At 50.4% G+C, this 27,582-nt stretch overlaps 2 protein-coding genes across 6 annotated transcripts; both read right to left on the reverse strand.

Annotated features, from left to right (window-relative positions):
• Positions 1-1,788: 1,788 nt before the first annotated feature.
• On the reverse strand, positions 1,789-14,943 carry LOC132593190 (uncharacterized). The gene is made up of 8 exons (XM_060282768.1): positions 14,932-14,943; positions 13,095-13,746; positions 10,637-10,781; positions 9,831-9,991; positions 8,575-8,729; positions 6,865-7,015; positions 3,951-4,050; positions 1,789-3,584 (listed from the first exon to the last, which is right to left on the reverse strand). Exons 1-8 carry the CDS (start codon positions 14,941-14,943, stop codon positions 2,537-2,539), a joined length of 2,424 nt encoding a protein of 807 aa, XP_060138751.1. The 3' UTR covers positions 1,789-2,536.
• Positions 13,651-27,532, reverse strand: LOC132593204 (uncharacterized). Of its 5 annotated transcripts, XM_060282851.1 has the most exons (6): positions 26,109-27,532; positions 23,192-23,310; positions 22,087-22,131; positions 18,419-18,563; positions 17,861-18,024; positions 13,651-17,021 (listed from the first exon to the last, which is right to left on the reverse strand). In XM_060282851.1, the coding sequence occupies exons 1-6, from the start codon at positions 26,216-26,218 to the stop codon at positions 16,987-16,989; spliced, it is 618 nt and encodes a 205-aa protein (XP_060138834.1). In that variant the 5' UTR covers positions 26,219-27,532; the 3' UTR covers positions 13,651-16,986. The 5 variants fall into 5 exon arrangements, with proteins under 5 accessions (XP_060138834.1, XP_060138831.1, XP_060138830.1 ...); XM_060282848.1 differs by having other exon boundaries at positions 13,651-18,024; positions 23,192-23,307; XM_060282847.1 differs by having other exon boundaries at positions 13,651-18,024.
• Between the last annotated feature and the right edge of the window lie 50 nt (positions 27,533-27,582).

The following is a 27,582-nucleotide window of genomic DNA, read 5'->3' on the forward strand; positions in this document are numbered from 1 at the left end:
TGAATTTCACCCTCTCAGATAAAATGGCAATGATCAAAATGATCACTCTCCCAAAATTAACCTACTTATTCCAAACCCTCCCAGTCTGGATCCCCCCAATTCAACTCCGCAGATGGCAGAGAAAACTGCACTCCTTCATCTTCTCACATAAAAAACCAAGAATAAGCACCAAATACCTGCACCTCCCCACCTCACAAGGAGGATGGGGAATTCCTAACATAGAAACATATTACAGGGCCAATCAAATACGACATATAATCCCGTATATACTGGAAGATGAGACAAAACAATGGATACACTTAGAGAGAGACACAATTGAAAATATCAGCACCACAGCATACCCATTCCTCCCAAACAAACTAAGAAGGATCCCCACAACACTTAATAGGTACACACAAACCATGTTCAAAGCATGGAAAACAGAAACGGACAAACTAACCCCAACCACATCCCCACTACTCCCCCTGGTCTACCATCCATTATTCCACCAGGCAGCACAAAACATCCAAACTAAAACTTGGCAAACCAAAGGCCTATATCGCCTAACAGACTTCTATAAAAATAACATACCTCTGACAACACGAGAAATACAGGATAAACTAGAAGACACCCAAATACCCTGGTTAGCACAACACCAATTACATGCCCTCTTAAACAAGCCAGCAATAAAATTAGCAGCAACAAGACCCCTGACACCGTTTGAAAACCTCCTTCTAACGACAAAGGGTCACGGCAAAGGGATGGTATCTGCAATATATAAAATACTGCTCCAAAATTCCACAAACTCCCCAGACGCAATAAAAAAACAATGGGAAGAAGATATAGGCTATGAAATCAACCCCACTCAATGGACCAGAATGTGGTCTAAACCCCCATTTAAATCCATATCAGCAAAAAGGAAAGAACTCACTCTGAAAACCATCTACAGGTGGTACCTAACACCACGAAAACTAGCACTAATACGCCCAGGAACCTCATCAAAATGCTGGAGAGGATGCACATCAACAGGCACATATTTCCACATGTGGTGGGAATGCCCCAAAGCCCAACAATTCTGGAGAACAACCGTAAGAGAAGTAGGTAAAATAACCCAACAAACATTAGAACTTACCCCAGAACTGGCCTTGCTAAACATCTTCCAGGACAATAATGCCCACCTACATCACAAAGAACTCATAACCCACTTACTCTCAGCTACCAGAAACACCATAACCAGACACTGGAAAGACCTGGCAGGAGTAAACATGGACCAATGGTACCAGACGGTATGGGAAACAGCCCTATTAGAAAAATTAACCAATAAGTTGAAATTGACACGGGGTCAAATAGAAGAAGACGGCTTCACCCCAGTATGGTTCCCCTTTATCACATACACAGCGCAACAAGACAACGACAGAAATCCACCAACAGCATACAAATCAATATGGCTAACCTGACCCGCCCACCCTACTCACATAAAACAGACCTCCACAGCCAACCACAAAAGAAAACTACATCCTAGGCCAACCCCAACAACTCTCACCATCAAAGGAAAACAAATGCACAACAAAGAACCTGCACAACCGATGCTGACAACCCCCCCCCCAACACACTTTAAGTAAACTAGAAACATTGTCACACTACCCCCACCCCCTCCCCTTATCTACCGCTCTCCCCCTTTTCCTCCCCAATGTCTCAACAATTGAAACCGATCTGTAAAAATGCTATGAGAGACACTGCCCATGTCTTTGTAAACTGAGAAAACCTTTAATAAAAAAATAATAATAATAATAAAAAAAAAAAAAAAAAAAAAAGAAAGTCAAGCAGACTGTTCTCTGCAAAAGCAAGGCAGTGCCTGAGCAAAAGCTGGCCACTTGCTAGATTCAGAGCCTGTCAGCAGGCAGAGCTGAAACACTTGACAGGCAGGTGTGGATTCCATTGCAGGTGACTGTCCAGTAACTTGAGCCCAAGAGCAGCTGGTGCTCCAGCCCCCAGCCCAATCTCGGTCAAGAAAGCACCCATCTCCCTGAAGGCCCCATTCATGTAAGAAGTGCCAAAAGCAGCCTCTTGAGTCCAGCAACTTGTCCTCAGAGTTTCCACACAGACACCGGCCTATAATCAGGAAGGTGCCTCTCCTTGCTGGCCTTTGGCTTAGTCCTCTGTTGATAGTAAGGACCCTTCCCTACCTGGCTTAAAGGGGCCTTTTGTCCCTCCTTGAATTCCCTCTCCCATGCAGCATCCTCCTTCGACTGCTGTCCCATAGCTCCACCTCCCTAAACCCCCAGATCCTCTATGCCAGGCATCCCCAAACTGCGGCCCTCCAGATGTTTTGGCCTACAACTTCCATGATCCCTAGCTAACAGGACCAGTGGTCGGGGAAGATGGGAATTATAGTCCAAAACATCTGGAGGGGAGGGCCGAAGTTTGGGGGTGCCTGCTCTATGCAGTTGGTGCTGCTTTCCTTTTTGCAGCATAGTGGATCTCTGGATTGAGGGAGGATTACACCTGGAGGAGGTCACTGCTTGGTTGAGGCGGAATTAAGGAGGTACAAGGGGCCTCAGGGGTATGAAAGGCCTTTGTCCCTGGCCAATTCTTCCCTCAAGCATCCATCGGAAGCCACCTGTTGCATGTCCATGTCTGCCCCGCAGGGTGCACTTGGCCAGGCCGGGTCTCTTACCTCCTGAGCCCCCCAGCCAGGGTGAAAGAGGACCCTGCTCACCCCAGTGGCTGCTGCAGGGCTGTTCTGGACAATGCTGAGCAAGGGTTTGTAGGGGGACTGCCCGTCTAGGCGGCTGCCAGCGCTGCCACTCTTGCCCTGGGTGGCTGTGCCTCCCTGGAGAGCTGAGCTGAAGGAGCGGTAGCCAGCCAGGAGGGAGGCCCCTGGGCAGGGGACAGACTTTCCTGGCCCATGCTGGGAGGGGCTGCCTGGCCTCGCCTCTCGCTCTGCAGCTGCCATACAGGAGGAAAAGCAAAGTGAGTCTGAGCCTTCTGGGAAGATACCCTGGAAAGCAGGGTGCAGGTTGCTGGTCACAGGTGAAAAGCAAGGCCCTGCGTCATGACTGAATGGCTGGATTTGGTCCCTGAAAGGAGAAAACTCCTGCTCCTCCTCCTCACAGACCTGGCTGAAACACTTGTAGCCCGAGGGCTGGGGGGCGGATGTGCTGAGGGGCAGTTCCAGGGCAGCACTGCTTGGCTGGGAGGAAGCCACTGTCTCTGTGCTGGTGTTGTGATAGACAGGTTCAGAAGAGGTCTCCAAAACAGCCCTGTGCTTGTTCAGCGGTGCATCTTGAGAAAAGGAAAAAGCACTCTGCATGTGCCCCAGAGCCTGGTCCTTGAGAAGGGGGTGCTCGTCCAGGATACCTGTGCCTCCACTGCTCAAGTCCCCACTGAGAAGGTCTCTGAAGAGCTTGGCCACAGCGTCTTCATGAGGGACCTGGCAGTCTTCCTCTTTCCGAGTTTCTGGCTTGGCAGATGCAATGCAGCTGTGAATATGCACAGGGTGCTCAAGGCCCATGTTTCCAAATGGTGCCACCGCTGCTGTCACACCAGCGGCTACTTTGCTCTTGGCGGGGTTTGGGATCTGGTCCCACCATCCCTTCTTCACCCTGCAAAGCAAGAAAGCGCCACTCGTCAGTCCTTCCCGGCCCTCAGAAGGGGAAAGGCAGGGCTCTGCAAGGGCTGCCTCCCCTCCGAACATCAGGAAGCAATCTTCCCCCTCCCGAGGTGACTAGCAGCCAAATGCATGTGAGAGAGCTGAGGAAGATTGTTTGGCTGGAAGGAGGATGAGGAGAAGACTCAGAAGGGACAGGGGCCGCTTTCCTCCTCCTTTCCTGTCAGGGTTGCAGGAAAATGCCTCTGCCACCAAGGCCTGCAACCTTCAAGCAGAAGTGACCATGGACAGTATTTATTTGTTTTGCTGTGGGCAAAGGGCAGCCCTGGAGAGAACTACTTGCAAAGCACCCAAGACGTACCTGGAGACGCAGAAGAAGCTGAAGGTAGCCAGGGCCATGATGAACACACACAGCAATGGGATGAAAATCCAGAGGAAGGAGCCAGAGCTTGGCTCAATGTCTGGAAGGCAAGCAGCATTTTGGTTATCTGGGCGGACAATTCACCCTGATACCAGCGGGAGGCAGGGGGTGGCTGGGTGGCTAGCTAGCTGGCAGACAGGCACCCACCCACCCACCCACCTGGAAAGGGGGCACAAGATCAGGCTAAACGGCCAGAAGCCTCAGTTGACAAAGGAGCCCAACTCACACAGCTGGAAAGAATTTCAGGGGATTTGCAGTATTTCTCCTTAGGGTTTTTCTTTGCCTATTACCTTGTAGGGATGTGGTGAGGTTTATTTGTTGGTTTTAGCTTGTCTCTCTATATGTTAGGGGAATTGAAGCCTTCCAAGTCCTTCTTTTGGCAAAGCAGTTTCCCAAATTGGGATGTGGGGATGGGCACCAACATGCACATTTAATGCCTCATGTGTTTGGTTTCTCCTGCACATGCTAATCTAACCTTTAACCCCCTCCTGCAGTTTCAAGCTGGTTTCCCTTCAGCCAGACTTACCTTGGGCTGGGGAAAGAGGTCCTTGGGTCACCCAGCACCACCAAAGTAAGGGGCAGACAGGATTTGTACTGCTTATTAGTCATGTAGCACCATCACCGCACACAGAGCAAGAGAAGCAAGAAGGTAGGTCTCTGTCCCAGGTAGTCTATCATCTCACCTTTGACCAAGGAAAAGACAACAGGCAAGGAGAAGAAAAGAGAGGAGAGCAGAGGAGGGGGAGGAAGCACAAATACAGCTACAAGCAGTATACCGTGAAGTTATATGCAGAGAAAAACCAGCAGATCCTGAGCTTGAGGCAGGAAGAGGGAGCATTGGTGGTAGCGGGGCCTGATGTGCTGTGGCACCACACTGAACCTGCTAACTTCACCCAGGGGTCTGCAGCACAAGCCTACCCAGGGCAAGCAATCGATGTCACTGTGGAATCTAGAAGGTCTTTCCAGTTATTTGTCTCTAGCCAGCCAAATTGCGACTGCCCCCTCCCTCTCTACCTGTGTTGTGCCACTGATTGCTTAGTGCATTTTCATGCAAAGCATTGTGCCACCTTCTACTAAAACAAGTCTTCCAAATGATTAGTAGCATGTGCCTTAGTCTTCAGAAAGAGGTACTTGTCTACAGAAGAAAATTGTGATGAAATAAGTGAGAGGCCTGCATATTAATTTGATGTCTAGCTGAGTGGAAATGCACGACCTCAGCAATGTGAGAGAAATGCTGTCACTCACTCAAAGGGGCTGGATGGTGCCCAAACATTCCTGCGGGTGGGGTGAGAGAATTTCACAAATCCAGAAGGTTTACAGAATCCAGAAAAGAGAGAGCCCACAATGTGGAGCCCAGAACACGCAGGGATGCCAACTGAGATGCCAACAGATTGTTAATACCCGTGTTTCCCCTTTTTTAAGACACCGTCTTATAACTTTTTTTCCTCAAAAAAACACAAGGTGTCTTATTTTCAGGGGATGTCTTAATTTTTTATTAGGTTTTTATTACAGTCCGGTACCTTACTGGCTCTGGGTGCTGCCATCCACCCCATCGCTAACATGGGAGCCGAGGGGCACGAAATCGAGGCGGGAGAGCGGGGGGGGGGGGAGAGAGAGATGAGAGAGACGCGAAGCAGGTCGTCTGAAAGATGCCTGTGTACGCCCTGTCCCGTGAGGGGGAAACGAGACCCGTGTCCACACCTTGTCCACACCACCGAAACACGCATTCATAAGGGGCGGCAGCTCGAGGAGCTAAACTTCCTTTCCCGCTTGAGCGCGCACGGAGGCGGGCGAGGGTGCGCGCATGGACCCCCTTTGGGATTCCTCTGCGCCCTTAAACTCAGGAGGTCGAGTAGCCAGCCAGCCAGCCCCCCTGCGCGCTACATCTCTGAGGAAACACACTTTTTTTACACTGATACACTGAAGTCCCGCGGAGTTACCCCAGGAGGAGGCGCCGGCGGTGGCACCCTGACTCCAGAGGGAACGGGGCGAGTTCATCGTGGCCCACCCGACGAGCACCCCCGTGGGTTTTTTTGGGCAAAGCAGCGGCGGCGGCGGTGCCTGAGGCACAGCTAGCAGCGCCGTAGCTGCGCTCCCTGAGGCACTCCCGCCTCCCCACCCCGGGCCGTTTCCATTAGCGGGCGGAGCAAGGTGGGTGTTCCCTCGCTTGCTCCTCGCCCCCCTTCTCCCTCCAGGCATCGGTGAGGCCGCCTGTCAATCAGCTGCCAACTCGCCCGCGGAAGGGGCCAGCAGTGCTCCCTCCGCCGTCCATCGCGTGGGCCTTGGCCCAAGCAGCCCACGACGTTCTGGTGGCACAGAAGGGGCCAGCAGTGCTCCCGCCACCGTCTGTCGCCCCGGTGGCGCGGAAGGGCCTGCAGGCCTCCCGCCGCCGCTCTGCCTCGGCGCGGAATGGGCCAGCAGCGCTCCCGTCGCCATCCGTCGCCCCGGCGGCGTGGAAGGGCCCACAGGACTCCCACCGCCGCTCAGCTTTGGGCCATGCAGCCCACTACGCTCCGGCAGCACGGAAGGGGCTAGCAGGCCTCCCGACACCAAGGGGTTTCCCCATCCAGGCGCTCCGCCGGAGTGGAAAAAAGTCCTGGGAAGGGGGGGGGGAGTCCTCCTAGCGCGGCTTGCCTGGCGACGCGCTCAATTCATGCACCCCACTCCCACCTGGTCTCAAGCCTCTCTGAGGCTCTAAAGGAAAGCAACAAGGTATGCCTTATTTTCGGGGTATGTCTTAAATTTCGCAAATACTTAAAACTCCTGCCATGGCTTACTTTATGACTACGTCTTAAAAAAGGGGAAACACGGTAATAAACAGGTGCCTTGCGCAGCCCCCGCCTTAAGCACTTACCATTTTTCCATGTGTACTCAGCACTCCAATCACTCCAGGTGTCCCCGAACAAAGCAATTCTCTGCCGCACTTTTGCAACATAGGTGGCTCCTGGCATGAGGTTATCGTCGAAGATTTTATGATGAAAGCCTTGCGTAATGTGTTCGTGTATCTTTGGGGGGGGGGAGAGACAGAAGCAAACAGGTTTACATTATGTGGCCCTTCCCACACGTGCACAGGAAAACACTGGGGGGGGGGATGTTATTCTGGTGAGCTGAATTCTTCCCTTTCCCAACTTTCTATGGAGGAAGATCATTTTGGGATGCGGTAGAAAGGTTTTGGACTCATGTGATAATGTGATTATGTGATAATGAGCAAGGGAATAAATTTCAGAGAACTGTTTCAAGAAAAGCTGCAGTGGAAGCTCTGTAGATGAAATCAAAGGGCTCGAGACCAAATGGCGGAAGGATCTCTTTCCCTCCCTCCTGAGTCTGGCAATTTCTCACCTGAGGGGTGGGCGGACAGCCACAGCCAGGGGCCCAGGGCTGGGCTCATTCCTCCACCCAGGCAAGCAAGCAAGAGATGCAATTCAGCCCAGCCAAAGCACTAGGAGTGTGTGGAACAGGACTGAGGTGGCGGAGGCCTGGCCTGGCCAGAGTCCCAGGGGCCAGGTGAGAGAGGCCTGGAGGGCTGCACCTGCCTCCCTTCCCCTAGGTTCTGTGATCCAAAGCCTTGGGGCTGGCGGAGGCCCTGACCTCAAGCCAGTCATAAAAGGCAGCCCACTGCTCTTGTGTGCCCCACTGGCGAGGGACATATAATCATTTGCCAAATATAGCTAAAGCCTTTTTGGCCTGCAGTTTGTTGGATCTACAGAGCTGCCCAAGGAAAGCATTAAGGAAGGGCAGGAAGCAGGCCCGTCTTGCCCATTGGGTCTACTGGGGCGATGCGCCAGGGCGCTGAGGGGCGCCCCAGCAAGTGTGGGAGCTGCGCGGCAGTCTCCCTTTTCCCTCCTGTATGCCCACCAGCTGCGCCGCTCAGGGGAGAGCAGGGAGGTAAGCGAGGCGGAGCAGGCACTAGGACCCTGTTCCGCCCTGCAGCGCCAGGGTCACCCCTCATTCCGGCGCTGCGTTTCATTGGTAGAGGCAGGGAAGGCTCCGGACTGCAGGAGGGCTCCGCTAGGGGGGGGCGGGGGGAGGAGGAGAGCCGACCTCCTTCCCATCCTTGGGATCCTGAGCAAGCCCAGGGCTTCAGGCTGCCCACCGCCTGCCCTTCCTCATTGCGGCCAGGGCACAGCAGGTGATCCCTCCCGGAGGTGAGTTCCCGTCCCTGCACTCTGACTCAGAGCCGGGAGCTGCGCCGGCCGGAGGGAAAGGGGGGGGGGCGCCGCAGAAAGTTTTGCACCACGGTGCTGGATACCCTTAAGACGGCCCTGGCAGGAAGATGCCATGTCAACTGGCATGGGGCAGGGGCATTATGAGGCTTTCAGGGGTCCCAACACCTCAACCTCTGCTCAGGACATAGAAGGTCCCCGCCACAGTGTATGTGATTGTTTTAGTATTTTTTTAATTTTAGAATTAATGGCATTTTTAAACATGGAAGAGCTTGCTACCTTGGGTTCCCTTTAGGAGGAAGGGTTGGATATAAATGTAATTAATTAATTAACAACAATAAATTTGTAGCACTATTCCTGGTGGTCGTACAGAGAGGAGCATGCTGGGAAAGTGTGCCTACCTTGTCTGTCTGGTTTATAGGCCAATAGGCAACTTCATAGACTGTTTCTGGATTTTCATGAAGAAGGTTCCCTTCTTTATAGTCATCTGCCCAGGTGAAGATGTACGAGTCATCCGTCCTCTTAACAGTCAGGTTGACAAGCGGACGGGGTTTTACTGCGTTTGGGAAGAAATCAACAAAGAGAAAGATGTGGGGAGGCAAAAGAGGTTGGGGAGAGTGGCTGCTCCCCACACAGAGGATCCAATATGGGCCTCTGGTTTGGAAGGTGGGGAAGGTCAAAGCATCAGGTCCTTCTCCCTGGAAGGACAGACACACACTGCCCCCTCCTTCTCTTAATTCCTTCTCTCTGCTGCTTCACACCATACAGTCTCATGGCAATGTTGTGTCACACAGGATGTTTTCAGTGCTAGAAACCGATATATAAGCTAGGTGCCAAATGGCTCCTTAAACCAGGGTTACAGTCACGAAAACAGAATGTCTAGTTGGCATTTGGGTGCCAAGCAGCTTGGTCCCTAAAAGTTGTTCTGATCATGCAGATAAAATATGACAGATACAGTTCTAAAGGGTGTGCTGTTAAGTGTGTAAAAACAGGCAAGATCCAAGGCTCCCCAGGCATGCACCTCCAGATGGGGGAGACGACAGGCGCCATCCTGGCTCCTGGGCATAGTCACTTGGTCACAAGTGGCCAATAGCCAAGGGCAAAATGCACCTGGTGCCTGACAAATTTCGAATGCTCAATGTTTAGTTCTTATGTTACTGTGTAGGAAAGCACCCTGTGGCTTTGATGTGGCTATAGAGAAACAGACGGCCAGCAGGTGTGGGCAAGTAGCAGGCTGTGTCCATTCCAGGTGACCCCCAACATGCATACAGAGGCAAGCCCCTCAATCCATTGGGGTTTTCCAGAGTTGCCACATATTGTCCTGCTTTCTTGAATTCTGGGGCCTCTCCTAAGTTCTTCAACCAGTTCCCAGGAGTGGCTTTTGCTCTTCTTGGCAGCCATTTTTTCTCTCCCCATCAACCACTCTAATTTCTTCCAAACTGGAGTATCCTGCCACCATTCAAGGTGGTGACTTTGCCTAATGGACTAAGCTGGATGCAGGAGGGGCTAAGGAAGGTCTCTGAGCATTGGTTGGTGCTAATCATGAAGACAAAGCCTCCCTTCCCACCCCACTTGTATGCTGCTCCTCTTGTCTTGTTCTTCAGAGCAGCCCCCAGGAATGCGCAAGGAGGGTCTGCCAGACCAAAGGATCCCTTACCAATGTCATCAGGGTCCACACTCTTCTTCCAGATCTCCTTCTCGGCCTCCAGTATGAAATGATACTTGTAGGTCCGCAGTACTTCAGACCGAATGCTGCAAGTACACTTGGGGGTCACATCCAGGCCTCTCTTGTTCTTAGGAGAACAAACCCACGATGGCCTGGAACAATGGTAAGACTTAAAAGGTGTTTTCAAAGTAGACGATGCTCAATTCATTTCTACCACAGCCTTGGTTTGGGAAAGCTCAGCCCAGGTGAGAGAGGGGTGTTGCAAGCGTGCAAAAGGGGATAAATCTGTGCACCTTGAAAGCTCTCCAACAACAAATGATCCAATGAAAAGTATAATGAGAAACCTTTTGGATCCTGAATTTCTTATTCTCGGTTTGGAAAACTCACAGTGACTGCAACTCAACTCCGAAAGACATTTTGTAAAGAACCCTCATCCATTTTCTGGAAAAGGTTTGGGCTGGCTACTCCTCCCGGGGTGTCTCAGAGAAGGCAAAGCCACCACAGATGCATTATTCTGCAGCCCTGATATCAGGAGCCACCAGGCCTGGCAGTCCACGCCCTCAGACTACAGTCCCCAGGATGGCGAGGCCTTTATATTTAGCTGCCATATATCAAGGGTCTCCTTCTCTGTAAGAGAAGCACTGTGGCACAAGTTATGCTGGGCGAGGCTCAACAACGTTAATGTCACTTCTTTTAACTTCTCTCACTTTTTATATTATTATTACCTTACCCTGGTAAGCTTTCAGGAGGAAAGAGGAGATCTGGGGGCAGTCCTCACATTTCACAGCATGACCTACCCTGGGCCATAAAGTGCATGAGTCGTTGCAACACGCAGGAGGAACTCCTTGGGGCAGTCGGTGGAGGCGTCCACTTCCCAGTGACAAACCACTTCGGATTCATAGTCTGTGAGGCAACTTGGCTGGATGTCCTTTGAAGACACGGCTAGGAAGAAACAGAAGAGTTTGCTTGAGTGCCAGACTGACACCAACCGTTGTGCAGTTTTCAGAGGAAGGGGGTGTAGGAATGTTTTCCTGAACGAAAGTTACTTATTCAGAGGAAGAGTCCAGCACAGGCCTACCCAGAAGGGGCCTCTGCAAAGCCCCACTCCAGCTCTCCAAGGTGCCATTGTGTGTAAGTCTGGAAAAGCCTTAGAAAAAGACCTTCCAAGCCTTAAATTCTCCTTGCTGACTGCTGCTTCTTTTTCCTCCTCCAAGTGCTTTGGGTTGCTCACCTCACCGTTTATAATGCTCTCCTAAGAACATGAAACTAGCCCTGCCGCTGGATCAGGCCAAAGGGGCCCGTCTAGTCGAGCATCCTGTTCTCTCAATGAATGATCAGGTGCCCCAGTGGGAAGCCTGCAAGTGGGATTCAAGCGCAGGAGACTCCTCACCTCCTGTGGTTTCCTGCAACTGAGATTTGGAAGTGTTTCCATTTCTGTTCTGAATCTTCCAACATTAAGCATCACTAGGTGTCCTTGACTTTTAGCATTATGAGAGAAAAGAAAACTTCCATATCCACTTTCACTATACCCTGCATAATTATTAAATTTTCTATCCTGACACCTCTTTCTCTCCTCCTTATCTGCTGCTGCGTACCTGTCTAAAATTTCTAGCAGGGTTGGTCTACTTTTCCACCACCCAACCACTCCTCTGCTTCTCACAGTGCAATCTTGGGCATGTCTACTCAGAAACAATTCCCACCGAGTTCTGTAGCAACTTGAAGACTGAAAGGTCTATTATTTCAAAGCCAACTGCTGCCCTTCGGGGAGTCTCTTTAGGCCAACAAGAAACTATTTCTTCTTCCTGCAACAGACTAAATGGCTCCCTCTGCCGGAACTTGCTGCGACATGCTCAGGCAGGATTGCAGCTTGCGAGATGGCATCTTTGCCTCAGTCTGCTTCCTTGCACCGCTTCTCCTGCTCCTGGCGCCCCAACAGCAACATGGCCCCATTGACCTCTCTGCTCCAGGCTGAGCTAGGACATCTCCAGTTCAGCTTGCACAATCCTCCAGATGTTTATTTTCTTATCGAACACGGACAGAGCAGCTTCACCTCCAGTTTCAGTTCCTCAAAAACAGCAGAGGGACCAAACTTCCCTTTTCATCTTCAGCAGAAAAGCCACAAAGAAATGAAGCAGACTAGATGCTCCCCAGGAGGTGAGGGGAGATGGGTGGCATCCGTCCCCCAAGGGAGAGGGAGCCACTCCCTGCCAACCCAACCACTCTCCTACACTGACTCGGGAAACTCTCTCGCTCCCCATCCCGTGAAATCTCAGGGCAGACCAAGTCGACTCCCTCAACATGGAAGCAGCCATGAGGAAGGACCACTCTGCCTCCTGTCCTCATAGCGGCCGGCCAACAAGGTGGCTGAAAGAGAAGATGCTCGCAAACAGGAGCAACTCCCCCCACTGCTGTTTCCAGTAAGTGACATTACTCAGAGGTATTTACTGCCTCTGATACTGGATGGAAAACAATCATCGTTGCTACGGTAGTAGCCCTTGGGAGACCTCTCCTCCACCTCTACTGTGGATTTGTCTCATCCTGTCTAAGTTGCCCAAGTGAGAAGCCATCACTGCCTCTTGTGGAAGTGAGTCTTATAATGTTTTAAATATGTGGGGAAGACCTTGTTTTTGTCTTCCAACATCCTTGGACGTCCCCAATAAGTTCGCTGAAAGAGTTTGCTGACCCCTGGTGTAGATAATATGGGCTGACCCCCGAGTTGCACCCCCCCCCCCCGCCTGCGGCTGGACACTTACTGATGATGACAGGAGGAACCTAGCCTGTTTATGGAGACAGGAGGATAAATGGGGTATGTGTAGTGGGTGCCTGGCTTATTGTAGAGATTCAAAAGCTGCAACGACCATCCTAAGGGTATGGTAGTAAAACACAGGGGAACCCAGCCAGACCCAGCAAAACGTCTTAAACACTTCCTCACCAACCCACAATACCAGGAATTGGAACCAGAAATGGTCTTAATCCCCCCCCCCCAAAAAAAGAGAGAATATTGTACAGTATTCAACTTGGCACGCCTGCTTCGTGGAAACCTGACCCAAGCAAGCAACCCGCCCAAGCCTTGAAAAGCTTCCAGGAGGCTGAACCTCGGCAGGAGGGTCCCCGCCGCCCCTGCTGCCCTTCGGGGAGCCTCTGGGTGCGCAACAGCTACGGCCGGGGGACCCTCACTCTCTGCTCGGCTGGCCGCGCCCGGACTCTCCCTGTTGCTGCCGCCGAGGGAAGCGGCTTTCCTCCGCGGAGACTTACTGTGCCAAAGCGAGCAGACGAGGAAGACGGAGAGGAGGAGGCAGGGCTTCCTCCGGGGGCCCCCGAAGCCCGTCCCGCCGTCGGCCATCCGGAGAGTCGGGAACAAAGTGCGCCGGGCCCTGCCGGGAAGTGGCACCGTCGAGCGGCCCGCTTCCCTCCTTCTGCCAGTGCCAGCCCGGCCGCCAGGCAAAGCGGAGCCAAGCAAAGCGGAGCTCAGGAGACACCCGTCCGCCAGCCCCGCTTGGCTTGGCCTGGCTGCCCGGAGTCCAGGAGCCCCTGCCGCTGCTGCCTGCTTGGGCGACGGGCTACTCCGCTCGGTGGGTGGGGAGGAAGAAAGGGCAAATTCGGCCAGCGCCCGCCTCGTCCCGCCTCCCCCGGGGTTCCAGCCAGCGCTCGTGCCCGAAGCGAAAGGGAATCCCGGAGGGGAGAGGGCACGGGAGGGGAGGGCAGAGACCCGGACGGCGACGGGGAGCCCTTCGAGACTCGCCTGCTCCAGCCCCCCCTCGGCCACGCACCCTCCGCTGCCACGGCTGCTGTCCGGGAAGCGCTGGTCCTCCTCCTGGGGCGTGGATTTGCATGCCGAGCCCGGCCCCTTCCCGCCTTTGCCGGGAGTTCCCAGCCAGCCAGGAAGTTGGGCTCGCACCAAACTCGGCTACACAACAGACTGCGATCGGTGTCTCCTGAACATGTGCAGAGTGGGCGCGCCGCGGGACGACCACGCCAGCCCCGTGGGGTGTGGGTGTCTGTGTGCGCGCGTGTTTGTGTGTGGGTGCGCAGCCAAGTCAGTTCGGGCTCTGGAGTCGTGGCGCTGCAACCCTTTTGGTCTGTTTCAGCTTCAGCTGGGCTCGTCTACTCTACTCTTAATTATTTTTCCTCCAAGGGCAGGTGAAAGTTGACCAGGTAGATCATTGGGAGGGGAGAGCAGGGGTCTATGGGGCCCAGGAAGGGTGCTAAGAAGGAAGAGGTAGGTTTTTTGGAAGTAGAAAGGTAAAGGTAAAGGTAGCATAACTGGTGCTTGCATCAAGGTTTCCACATGCACCTCCTCTTCCCACTGAACAGTACTGTCACTGGGATGCACTTACTCACTGACAAGTTAGTCAGTGTGCTGGAGTGGGTCTCCCTTATTTAGACCTTTTCTGTATTGCCTAATTATAGATAGGCAGCCACACTACCTTATACTAAGTCAGACCATTGTCTACACTGATTGGCAATCGCTCCCCAGGCTTTCAGGTAGGGTGTGTCTCTCAGGCCTAGCTAGAGATGCTGGGGATAAAAAATGGAATGGCAGAAAAAAAATATTTGAGTACGCTGAGATGGCAAGTCTAATGGGGAAAGTTTGGAATCATGGCAACCTAAAATTTAACACAGAATGGGACAAATACAGACAATGCATAAAATATCATTGTAAACATCTGAAATCTGAAATGACTCCTGCACGGTGACATAACTTACGGATATATTGGATAAATATAAATTAGATGTTATTCAATAAGCAGTTAATATAGAATTGTAGAGGACCCACATTCAGGTGGAGGGAAGCCTTGTTACTTTACTATATCTTTGATGGAGAGTGATAATTGGGATTAATAAAGATTAAATGCAAAAAAGAGAGGGTTTTTTTTTTAAAAAATGCTGGGGACGGAACCTGGAACCTTCTGCATATGTACAAAGCAGACACCACTGAGATGCAATGACCCTTCCCTGACTATATATAAAAAATAACTATGTGAACATATCTCTAAAGCAGTATGCCAAAAGCGACAGGTATTATAGAACCACACAATAAAACCATCAGGACTAGTTTCTGATAAATAAATGCTGCTATCAATTCCTTCACCTTCGGATACATCTCCCCACAACCCCTCCCAACAGCCTGGGCTGAAACAACCAAGATCACCCCCAAAAATCTCAGAAGAAAGGGGGCTTCGTGGAACCTGCTGGCACTGCCCTAGTCTTGCTTTTATGAATAGACCCCATGCAGACTGCACTGTGTCCTGTTCAGCAGTCAGCTCAGTTGCACTGCACACACCCAGATCCAGGAGGCAGCAGGTTTCATTTGGTGAGTTTCCCCGGGGGTCCAAAGGGTGGTGCATAAAACTGAGTGGAGGGGTGTCCTTTCCCTGGCCTCTGCATCCCTCTCATCCAAGGAGAGACTCCTGCTGAGTCACAAAACTGACTGGAGTGACCTCGGGCCACTCGCCATTTCTCAAACTAGCCTACTTCACAGGGTTGCTGGGAAGGTAAAAGAGGATTCTCGCATGCACAGCACCCCCAGCTCCTCAGAATGACCTTGCTCCCCTTTACCCCACACCCCTCGTTCTGGCCTGAGTTGCAGTTCATTTCAGTTTGGTATCTGTCCATCTGCAGCAGTGTTCTTTCTTGAGGGGCTACGTGGCACAGAAACACACATGTACAACAAAGCCTGTGTTAGTGTACTGTACTCTTTAATATAGTTCAGTAAAGTGATCAGTCCAGGTATGGGGCGGGAGCCCTGCAAAGCTTGTGCTGCCTGCCAAGTCAGTTCCTGGAAGGGGTAGAGGCATAGGGGGCCCAATGAGTTATTCCTTCCAAAACAACTTTAAGGATGCCAAGCACAACTCCCTTGGACCTCTGTGTGAAATTTGGCAGGCTTCATCCCCTGAAAAGGGGATGCTCAGCTCACAGATTCCACCCATTTCTGCCCGAAAGGAGAAAAGGGTTAATAATTTAATAACATTTAAACAGTAACCTTATATGCAGACATTTAGTATTTTTTCTGTTATTAGCAGCCCAATTTACAATAGCCCGATATTGGAAACAATCTATAGAACTCCCCACAGAGATCTGGTTAAATAGTATCTGGAGTGTGGCTCCATTGGAAGGCCTTACTCACCACAAAAGTGTAATTAAAGGCACTTCAAGGATAGACACTTTTGGTCAGGGGTCAGCAACCTTTTTCAGCCGTGGGCTGGTCCACTGTCCCTCAGACCATGTGGTGGGCCAGACTATTTTTTGGGGGGGGGGATGAACGTATTCCTATGCCCCACAAATAACCCAGAGATGTATTTTAAATAAAAGCACACTTTCTACTCATGTAAAAACACCAGGCAGGCCCCACAAATAACCCAGAGATGCATTTTAAATAATAAATAACCCAGAGATGCATTTTACTCATGTAAAAGCACACTGATTCCTGGACTGTCCATAGGCCGGATTGAAAAGGCGATTGGGCCCCATCTGGCCCACGGGCCTTAGGTTGCCTACCCCTGCTTTTGGTGATGTTGACTTCCTTTCTTTTCCTTTACAAATGAGACAGAAGATACTTTTATTCCACTTTCAACACAGGAATCTATGTGGAGAGGCTACTTGAATTGACAATACCTAACTTATTGCATGTGCACTATGTACTATGTATGGAATTTAATAAGAATGGACCACTGGACAAGTTAATGTAGTTGTGTGTTCTTGTCTTTATTTAAATGAGAAACCATAAAAATCATTGGGGAGACTTCAGAAAGAGGTATTGTCTACAGCAGAGAATTGCACTGAATTAAGTGAGAGGCCTGCATATTAATTCGATGTCTAGCTGATTGGAAATGCAAGACCTTCAGCAATGTGAGAGAAATGCTGTCACTCACTCAAAGGGGCCGGATGATGCACAAACGTTCCTGCGGGTGGGGTCGGAATATTTCACAAATCCAGAAGGTTTACAAAATCCAGAAAAAAGAGCCCACAATGTGGAGCCCAGAACACACAGGGATGCCAGCTGGGATGCCAACAGGTGCCCTACCTGATCCACCCAAGTGCTTGCCAACTTATCTGGACGCTCCAATCACTCCAGTTGTTCCCGAGGTAATAATTTTTCTGACGCACTTTAGCAGTATAGGTTGCTGTTGGCATGCCGGGTTCCATTTTAAGTTGCATGTCCGTTGTCATGCGTTTGCGTTCCTTTGAAGGAAAACCCCCCCAGAAGCAAACAGGTTTACATTATGTGGTCCTTCCCACACCACAGGAAAACACTGGGAGGGGGTTCTTCTGGTGAGTGGAATTCTTCTCTTTCCCAACTTTCTATGGAAGGAGATCATTTTGGGATATGATAGAAAATTGATTTTGGACTCTTATGTAGCAATGCACAAGGGAAGAAATTTAAGAGAACTGTTTCAAGACAAGCTGCAATGGAAGCTCTGTAGATGAAATCAAAGGGCTCGAGACCAAATGGCGGAAGGATCGCCTTCCCTCCCTCCTGAGCCTGGCCATTTCCCACCTGAGGGGCGGTGGCGGTGGCAGCCACAGCCAGGGACCCAGGGCTGGGCTCATTCCTCCATCCAGACAAGGAAGAAAAGATGCAATTCAGCCTAGCCAAGGAACTAGGAGTGTGTGGAACAGTAATGGGGCAGTGAAAGAGGCCTGGAGGGCTGCATCTGCCACCCCTCCCCTAGGTTCTGTGATCCAAAGGAAAGCAATGGCTTGGGGCTGGCAGCCCTGATCTCAAGCCAGTCTACTCTGGGAAGTCTTGTATCCCTCTCCAGGCACCTGAAGAAGGGGGCTCTCCATTACAAAGGTTTCTGCCACAATAAACCTACCACCCTTTAAGGTGGTGACTTTGCATAATGTACTAAGATGGATGCAGGAGGGGCTAAGGAAGGTCTCTGAGCATTGATTGGTGCTAATCATGAAAACAAACCCACCCTTCCCACCCCACTTGTATGCTGCTCCTCTTGTCTTGTTCTTCAGAGCAGCCCCCAGCAATGCGCAAGGAGAGTCTGCCAGACCGAAGGATCCCTTACCAATGTCATCAGGGTCCACACTCTTCTTCCAGATCCCTTTCCCTTTGGCCTCCACTGAGAAAAGATACATGAAGCTATACACTTCATTAGTCTGAAGGGCGCAAGTACACTTGGGGGTCGCATTCTGGCCTCTCTTGTTCTTAGGAGAACACTCCAATGATTTCCTGGAAAAATGGTAAGACTTAAAAGATGTTTTCAAAGTAGACAACACTCAGATTATTTCTGCCACAGCCTCGATTTGGGAAAGCTCAGCCCAAGTGAGAGAGGGGCTTTGCAATGCTTCCAGCTGCACTATGCTGTGGATTCCCCAGACCCCCCAGGAAAAGTTGCAAGTGTGCAAGACGAGATAAATCTGTGCACCTTGGAAGTTCTCCAACCACAAGTGGTCCAGTGAAAAGTGTAATGAGAAACCCTTTGGATCCTGCGTTTCTTATTCTGCGTTTGGAAAAGTCACAGTGCAGTGGTAAGCTGTGAGGAGGGTACCACCAGCCCCAGAATCACCCAACAGAGGAAAGAGGAGATCTGGTGGCAGTTCTCACGTTTCACAGTATGACCTACGTTCGGCCACTGATTCGATCAGTCCTTATAACACGCACGAAGAACTTCTTGGGGCAGTCGGTAGAGGCGTCCACTTCCCAGGAACAACCCACTTCGGAGTAATGGTCTGTGAAGCACCTTGGCTTGAAGTCCTTTGCGGATTCGGCTAGAAAGAAAGAGAAGAGTTTGCTTGAGTGCCAGACTGACACCAACTATTGTGCGTCATCTCCAGATTTTCAGAGGAAAGCAGTGTAGGAATGTTTTACTCAACGAAACTTACATATTCAGAGGAGGCCTACCCAGAAAGGGCCTCTGCAAAGCCACACTTTGGCCCTCCGTGACTCCACTGCAGAAAGGGATAGAATCTCTGCTCTACTCCTGTTTTGTCAGGGCAGAGCTGTAATTACAGGGGAGCTAGACAGGTTTTTTCCCCTGAGTGAAGCCTCCAAATGGGTGCCATTGAGGCTCTTAACCTGTGTGTGTGTGTGTGTGTGTGTGTGTTCGTGTGTGTCTCTGTGTGTGTCTGTGTGTCAAGCTGTGTCTTTGACAAGGGTGAAATAAAGCCTAGATCTGACTCTGCCCCAGGGGGACCTTTTGTATATATATATTTGTTTTAAAAAAATATTCCTGGGGTAGAGAATGCATTGTGCCTGAGTCTGGAAAGCTAACTCTGTCTCTGCCTTAGAAAAAAGACCTTCCAAGGACAAGCCTTAAATTTCTATGCTGACTGCTGCTTGTTTTTCCTCCTCCAGGTGCATTGGGTTGCTCACCTCAATGTTTATAATGCTCTCCTAAAAACATGAAACTAGCCGTGACACTTGATCAGGCCAAAGGGGCCCGTCTAGTCCAGTATCCTGTTCTCTCAGATGCCCCAGTGGGAAGCTTGCAAGCGGTATTCAGACACAAGAGACTCTCCACCTCCTGTGGTTTCTTGCAAATGGGATCTGGAAGGGTTTCCATGTTTGATTAGAGGCAGAGTATGGTCATCATGGTGGTAGCCACTGACGGTCCTGTGAAATTGGATTAAAGCCATCCAATTTGTTGGCCATCATTGCCTCCTGTGGGAGCAAGTTCCACATTTTAACTCTGTGCTGGATGAAGAAGTTCTTTCTTCTTTATCTGTTCTGAATCTTCCAACATTATGCATCACTAGATGTTCTTGACTTTTAGCATTATGAGCGAGAGGAGGAAACTTTTCTCTATCCAGTTTCACTCCCCATGCTGAAACTCGTTGCGAAATGCCTCAGTGCCCCTCGGTTCATTTCCTTGACTGCTTCCTTGAGCCACTTCCTATGCAACGCAGCTGTGCTCCAGATTGTGCCACGACATCTCCAGCTCAGCTTACTCAGCCCTCCGGAAATGAAACAGCCACAGGACTAGCATGGCCCCCCAGGAGGGAAGGGGCAGCGTCTGTCTCCCAAAGGTGAGGGGCCCTTCCCACCTGCCCAGCTGCTCTCCTGTACTGACTCTGGGATCTTGATCTCTCTCTGCTGCATCCCCTGAAATCTCAGGGCAGACCAAGTGGACTCCTTCAAGATGGAACTGAACAAAGCTCTGGTAACAAGGAACCGTTTTAGGGTGCTTTCCACTTGGAGTTGTCGCACATTGAAATGTTAGGAGCTCGCTGCCCTGGGAATTTTATTGAAGCAGGGGAAAGAAGCACAGCACGGAATAAATAAAACCCTTTCCCCTTCATGCTCACCTAAGTGTTGATCTCCAAATTCTCCCCCTCAATTCCCTGAGCCCCCCCCCCCGCTCTTGCTCCCTACCATAGGAGCTAACTCTAAGGCAGTGTTTCTCAACCACTGTTCCGCGGCACACTAGTGTGCTGCGAGATGTTGCCTGGTGTGCCGTGGGAGAATTACTTTATATATAGTCAATATAGGCACAGAGTTAATTTTTTTAACATTTTCTAATGGTGGTGTGCCTCGTGATTTTTTTCATGAAACAAGTGTGCCTTTGCCCCAAAAAGGTTGAGAAACACTGCTCTAAGGGGCAGAGGGTCGCCCTCCCCCAAGTTGATGGGTTTTGCCATTCAAATGGTGTGGGTGCACCAGATCATGTGATCAATTATGTGGGGTGGGGCTTCCCCCCGCCATATTTTATTCAAGTTGGCAACCCTGCTCCCTACCATGGGGGTGGCCAGGCTTTATGTTGGAGGGGGGAGAACCTCAGTTACTTTTTATTGATTTACTTGATTTAGGGGGGCAGCTGCCCTCCTTTTGCTATACCCATGCTACCCACTGGTCTTTCTCCAAGAAGGCAATCCACTCAACCCGGGAAACAGGTGGCGTATATGCCACCCTTTCCCCCACACTCTTGGAAATCTCTCTCTCTTCTTCCATCCCCTGAAATCCGAGGGCAGACCAAGTCGACTCCCTCAACATAGAAGCAGCCATGAGGAAGGACCACTCCAGCTCCTGTCCCCATAGTGGCCAACCAGATGCCCTAGAGGGTAGAAGCTCACAGACAGGACCTGGGCACAGCAAGAGCCCCCACTGCCGTTTCCTGTAAGTGGCATTACTCAGAGGCATTTACTGCCTCTGACACTGGAGGGAAAACGGTCATCGTGGCTAATAGCCACTGACAGCCCTCTCCTCCTCCTCCTCTTTCTGCATGAATTTGTCTCATCCTGTCTAAGTTGTCCAAGTTAGATGTCATCACTTGTGGAAGTGAGTACCATAATGTTTTAAACGTGTGGGGAAGACCTTGCTTTGTCTCCCAAAATCTAGCTTCCTTGGACGCCCCCAATGAGTTCGCCTGTGAAGGAGGGAGGGGAAAGAACAACATCTGCCCAATATACCGGAAAAATTATACTGTTGCACTACTAAAGAGAAGTAGGAAGGATCTCCTGACGCAAACAGTGGGGAGACAGACGGAGCACCCATGAACTCAAGAAAATTCATAGAATTAGAACTGTAGGGCTGTTGCTAGTGACGTCACCTACTCCCTTTGTCTGCAGTGCAGGAATGACAGCTAAAGTCCTGCCAGTCCGTGTAGATAATGTGGATAATGCAACTTAAGACCCCAAGTCATTGCCCCCCCCCCCGCACACCCAATGACTATGGCTGGATGTATGCTGGTGGTGGTGAGAGGAATGCAGACTGCTTTTGGAGGGGGAAGAAATGGGGTCAAATGGTGGGTTTCTGGCTTATTGCAGAGTTTCAAAACCCCCAACAATACCAGAAAAGCAGGCCTTCTGGAAACCTGACCCAAGCAGCCTCAGCCCATTTCAGGCAGCTGAAACCCTTTCCATATGGCTTTCCGGTTCTCTTTGCTTTGCTTGTTTGTTTGCTTGTCAGTTTGTTTGCTTTTTAGATGTATAGCACCTCTGAATGTGGACAGAGCTGGTTTTAAACTTAGGAACCTTTTAGTTTAGATCAATAGGCAGTGCAACTCCCAATAGAATATAACAGCCATGGGGCGAGTTTCTAGAGCTTTTTGAGAGATGGAGGAGTGAGGGATGGTGTTTTTCTGATCAAATCCCCTTCATGCACAAGTCACCCTCTTTCTCTCCCAGCCACCTTAGGCGAGAAAGCCGATGGTCCTCTGCTAAGTTGCTCCTACAATTTAGAGACTCCCCCTTTGTTTGACTGCATTTTCCTCAAACAAGCAATTCAATGCTTCCGGAGCCTGGATAGCAAAATTGGGCTACATTGCAGTGCTCTCTCTCACACACATTCACTCACCAATACAAGCGCATTGAAGCTTCTTTTTCTCAGCCACAACGCCACCTAATAACAACAACAACAACAATTTTATGGTTGCCCCAGCCACTCGTGAGTGGCTTCTAACAATTATAAAAGCATAATAAAACATCAAACGTTTAAAACTTCCCTATACGGGTCTGCCATCTAAAATTCCCATAGTTCTTTATTTCCTTGACACCTGATGGTGTTCCACAGGGTGGGTGCCACTACCGAGAAGGCCCTCTGCCTGGTTCCTGGTAACCGAGGAGTGCCAGCTTAGCCCCACAACCATGGGTGCCATGCAACACGCATGGCCCTGGTGCCACAATTTGTGGGTGCCTGGCCCCTTCATGGGGAATTTTGCGGGTGCTCAGGCACCCAGAGCCCTGGGGACAGGGAGTCGGCACCTACCGGTATGTTGTATCTTCACTTCTCACAGTGAGGGAACTGCCAGAAGACCCTCAGAGCTGAATGATGGGGGTGGAGACGCTCCTTCAGGTAAACTGGGCCGAGGCTGTTTAGGGCTTTAAAGGTCAGCACCAACCAACACTTTGAATTGTGCTCAGAAACGTATCGGGCACCATATGTGTATTATGGCTGGGCAGTATTTGCATCAGTTGGGCTTTTTTTTTTTTAATACAGTACAGGGAAAATAAGCCTGAGTCCTGACTTTGCAGTGACTTTTCCTTTAAGGGTGGAACTGTGACCATTCAGAGTTATACTGAAATGTGTCTGAAAAGTGTCTGAGCCCACCCCATGTCCTTATGGGGCGGGCAGCACTATCTCTCCCCCTCTCCCCCCCCAATAAAACACCTAAATGAACCAGGACGCTCCTTCTACAGACAATGAGCGTCCCCCTCTGTCATTTGTTATATTGAGGCCTTGCACTGCTCCCAGCTAGAAACGTCAATCCGGGCTGTCACATCGCTCATTGGCTAAGAGCTCCTACAGGGCGTGGCCATTATGTCGGAAGCTCTTGTCTCCCGCGGATTCTTTTCTGGTAGGAAGATCATCCCCACCACCCCTCCTGGCCTTGCTCTCTGTCCGGCTGGCTGCCCAGCTGCCCTCTTGCAGAGAGAAGCAGCTTTCCTCCACGGAGACTTACCGTGCCAAAGGAAGCAAGCGAGGAAGACGGAGAGGAGGAGGCAAGGCCTCCGGGGCCCCCAGAAGCCCGTCCTGCCGTTGGCCATCCGGAGAGCTGCTGATGGAATGTGCCTGGCCCTGCTGGGAAGAGACAATGTTAGTGTATTTTGAAAGCCTGTTGGTCCCCTCCAGATGTGTGCCACAGGCAATGGGGGCTCTGCAGGCTCAGCTGAACCCTAGAGCGATCTTCACTACGGAACGCCACCCGCTTACCTGTGCAAAGGGATTAGGGAGCCCCCTCTTATTCAAGGCCCAACTGAGAGCAAGGCCCAGCCCCTTTGCAACAGTCACATCCAGCATCCAACAGGCAGAAGCCACGAGACATTGGCCAGTCGCCCAGCTGTGGCCAACCACTTGTCCTGCCCTTCAGGCCTTCAGCTTCTATGAGTAGCTGGGAGGAGACTGGGCCAAGGGGGCTCAGATGCTAGGGCCCCAAAACACTCACCACTACTCAAAGGCCTGGAAACAATGCCTTATGAGGAACGGCTTAGGGAGCTGGGTATGTTTAGCCTGGAGAAGAGAAGGTTAAGGGGTGATATGATAGCCATGTTCAAATGCAGTATATAAAAGGATGTCATATAGAAGAGGGTGAAAGGCTGCTCCAGGGAAGTGGACACAGAGCAATGAATTCAAGCTACAAGAAAGAAGATTCCACCTAAACATTAGAAAGAACGTCCTGACAGTAAGAGCTGTTGTAAGGTGGATTGTAAGCTGTTGTAAGCTGTTGTAAGGTGGCTTCCCAAATTGACCAGACGAAATCTCAAGCAGTTGAACAAATTTATTATTGGTTTGTCGGCAAAACAATATGGAGCAGTAGGGAAAAAACCATTCCTCATTCTGCCCCACCCTTGTCCATGTACAGAGAGCTTTTATACCTTTTTGACAGAGTGAAGATCAGCCTTTCTGCAGTACTTCATCAACCAATCAAGAGAGAGCACCCCAAGATGCAAAGTCACCCGCCCAACTCTACTAAGTGGCGTTATGTATCTGGTACCTTCATACACGTGTCTATGTGGAATTTTACAGGCACAATTGTGGTTGTGCTCTACTTAGAACTTGCGGTGGGCTACATCCTCTATAGTCTGATGAAACAGAACATCTTGTGGCTAAGCTAACTTCCTTTCGCAATGGGTTACAGAGAAGGGTACAAACAGAGAAGTGCTGTCTAATTTACTTTCTATCAGAGACAGAGAGATTTAGAAAATGGAGTTCCTCTTGCTCTTGTGGTTTATGCTAGACAGGATGGAACAAAGTGTGGCTTAGCTAGAATTTCTTAGAAGTGCTGTGTGTGTCTCTTTGTGCAAAATGTTGCTCTTGTGCTGAAACAAAGAAAGAGAGAATTCTACTGGCTGCATAACATGGATTCCCTCTGGTTACTTAGGGCCTGTGTGGCCTGACCAGGATTATTCTGGCCCTGGTCATTGCCACCCTATACTGTTTGACAGTGGAATTTGCTGCCAAGGAGTGTGGTGGAGTCTCCTTCTTTGGAGGTCTTTAAGCGGAGGCTTGACAGCCATCTGTCAGGAATGCTTTGATGGTGTTTCCTGCTTGGCAGGGGGTTGGACTGGATGGCCCTTGTGGTCTCTTCCAACTCTATGATTCTATGACCCCCCTTTCCATGTGGCTTTCTGGTTCTCTTTGCTTGTTTGTTTGCTTGTTAGTTTGTTTGCTTTTTCAATGTATAGCACCTCTGAATGTGGACAGAGCTTATGGGGCGGGCAGCACTATCTCCCCTCCCCCCAAATAAAACACCTAAATGAACCAGGACGCTCCTTCTACAAACAATGAGCGTTTCCCCGAGGTTCTGCGAAGATGGCGGAGTATCAACATCCTCCCTTCTGACCTCCGTACTTTACTGGTTTGTTTTTAAGTTTTTTACTGTTTTATACCGTGTTTATATTTTATTTTCGTTTTATTCTTATCTACTTAATTTAGCTCAGTTTTAAGTTTTAAGTTTTAGTCATAGGTTTTAAGGAATTAAAGTACAGCAGGGAGTTGTTTAAAGTCTTCCTGACCTTCACTTGGGGGAGCGTCTGGGCCTCAGCATTTTTTTAAAGAAGAAACCTTTCAAGTTGTGACTGCTCTTATCGTTATCTCCCTGCATTTACTCCCTGCTCCACCATTCTACTAACCAAGCAAATGAACTGAAGCGAGACTTTTACCAACCTGATTTTTACCAAATAAATAATGGTGACGACATAAATCTGACATCAGGAACCATAAGACTGAAAAACCAGTAGGAGAACACTTCAATCTCCCAGGACATTCTATACAAGATCTCAAAGCAGCTGTTTTATTACAGAGAAATTTCAGGAACAGACTGGAAAGAGAAGTTGCTGAATTGGAAATCATTACCAAGCTTAAAACCATGGAAGCACCTGGGATGAATAGAGACATCGGATTCTTATCTCATTATGCATGATCAAGCTTTCTTTAGCACCTCAGCCCAGTACTAATTGCAGCCATCAGCAGCCATTAACAGCTATCTCCAGGTTTACCACTCCCATCAGCCCATCACCCATTCCCACCCACCCCCACCACCCTCTGTATATATATATGGTCTGACACTTCTGTTTCTAGTGTATCTGAAGAAGTGTGCATGCACACGAAAGCTCATACCAAAATATAAACTTAGTTGGTCTTTAAGGTGCTACTGAAGGAATTTTTTTATTTTAAAAAAAGTGATTTTGAATTACTGTACTTTTTTTTGGGGGGGGGGGGACGACGACTAAGAAATATGCATGCAGGTTGCCCAACACTTGCTATGCAAAAATTCACTTATCCAAACATGAGGAGTTAGTACCAAAACCTCACTATACACACACCTCAGATTCATATATCCAAAGCGCCAAAGTTTGCCCACTTCCTTGCTTCCTTACTTGTTTGTGCTTTGCTGGTCAGCGACAGCCATTTTCAGCCACAAACGAGGGAGGGTGGGGGAGAAGGATAGGAAAAACCAGTTTTTCCTTTGCTGGTCGGCTGCAGCCATTTCAGGAAGAAAACATGGATGGGGTGGGGAGAGAGATTGGACAAAAACGGATTAGAAATGTTCCCATAGAAATCAGTGGCTGCCATCACCACCTCCCACTGTAAGAAAGGAGCCGCTTCTTCTCCAGGAACTCCTCCTCCACCTAACAGGCGGGGGCAACACGTTTTGGCGCGTTCCTCGTCCTTCTCCCTCCCCCACCTCTGCCTCACCTGGCGGGTTCCCTCGCTCCCTCCCCCGGCCGTTTCTGCAGAGGCTTAGGATCACTCTCTTCCCGAGGAGGCTTGGGAGGGAAGCTGCACACCCGCCAGCCATATGTTTGACGGGCCCAGCTGGCGGGCGTGCAGAGAATGGGGAGTCCGCCAGCAAAGCCGCGCAGCTCCCCCACTCGCTGGGGCGTCCCTGAGAGGCCAGCGCCCTGGTGCAATGAACCACTAAGCCGTATGGGAAAGACGGCCCTGGCTGCGTGCTGCTCTGCACATTTTGCTCACCAACCCAGTGAAGGGGAGGAGTGGCACTTTGGGAATTGAACACAATTCATTTCGAGCAGCAGGGCACCAAACTAATGCGCTGGGCAAGGGCCCTTTCTCATTCTAGGGCTTAGCCAGGGACAAGAGTGGGTGCTGCTGCTGCCGCTGGGTGCAACAGACTGGTGTGGGTTTAAGGTCCTATGCGGCATGATGGATGGTGAGCTGGGAGCCAGCAGGCTCTGAGGTCCGTGGAGGACTGCTGCCCCCTTGTGTCCAAGAGTCACTGCAAGGCCATCTGGGAGCTCTTTGAGAAGCATTTAAGATAAGGGGGTCAGCTGAGGAAGACAGACTCCGCCTCCATGTAGGTGTAGTATGGCAGGGACCCCAAATCACTCAGACCCCCAGCAATGGAGGAGCCAAAATTTCGTATTGTACAGTTCAAGCCACACCTCTTAATCGGCAGGTAACTAATCTTTTGCTTCAATCTGCAGAGGGCCCAATCCGCACGCAGCCTCCTGTGCCCATCAAATCCTGGCTGCACCCTGTGGCTCAGCGTAAGCCAGCAGCAAGAGCCTGAGAGCTGGCAGGAATCTGCACTCAATACATTTAAAAGCTTATGCAGATTTATGCAAATGTGCTTCAACATTCAGGTTCTGTACTGTACTTGAATGTTTCTAGCCACTTCCTTTCTTATGAAGCTTCCATTCGCCAGGGTAGTTTCTCATCTTCTCAGAAGCCATTCATTCTACAGGTACCTGTGAGATGCAGGTGAACCATGATGGCAGAATGGTCCATCTGGGCTGCCCACAGCCACACAGCCATCTCTTTGCCAGCTGGGAGCAGCAGCCTCAGCCTCTATTGGGGGTGGTGTCCATAGCAGGTCCTTCCCCATGCAAA

The sequence above is a fragment of the Zootoca vivipara genome, chromosome 14 (assembly GCF_963506605.1).
Source record: "Zootoca vivipara chromosome 14, rZooViv1.1, whole genome shotgun sequence".
In the NCBI taxonomy this organism is placed as follows: Eukaryota; Metazoa; Chordata; class Lepidosauria; order Squamata; family Lacertidae; genus Zootoca; species Zootoca vivipara.

Excerpts from the sequence above, each read along its gene's own strand:
- LOC132593190 (XM_060282768.1), bottom strand. Across the intron at positions 9,992-10,636 it reads CATGCACTTTATGGCCCAGG|GCCATCGTGGGTTTGTTCTC; the intron begins GTAGGTCATGCT and ends CCATTGTTCCAG. Across the intron at positions 3,585-3,950 it reads AGCTTCTTCTGCGTCTCCAG|GGTGAAGAAGGGATGGTGGG; the intron begins GTACGTCTTGGG and ends CTTGCTTTGCAG.
- LOC132593204 (XM_060282847.1), bottom strand. The coding sequence starts at position 26,218 with ATGGCTGCAGCCGACCAGCAAAGGAAAAACTGGTTTTTCCTATCCTTC. Across the intron at positions 23,311-26,108 it reads GACCAGCAAAGCACAAACAA|CAGGGCCAGGCACATTCCAT; the intron begins GTAAGGAAGCAA and ends GTCTCTTCCCAG. Across the intron at positions 22,132-23,191 it reads CGCTTGCTTCCTTTGGCACG|GTGGCGTTGTGGCTGAGAAA; the intron begins GTAAGTCTCCGT and ends TGTTGTTATTAG.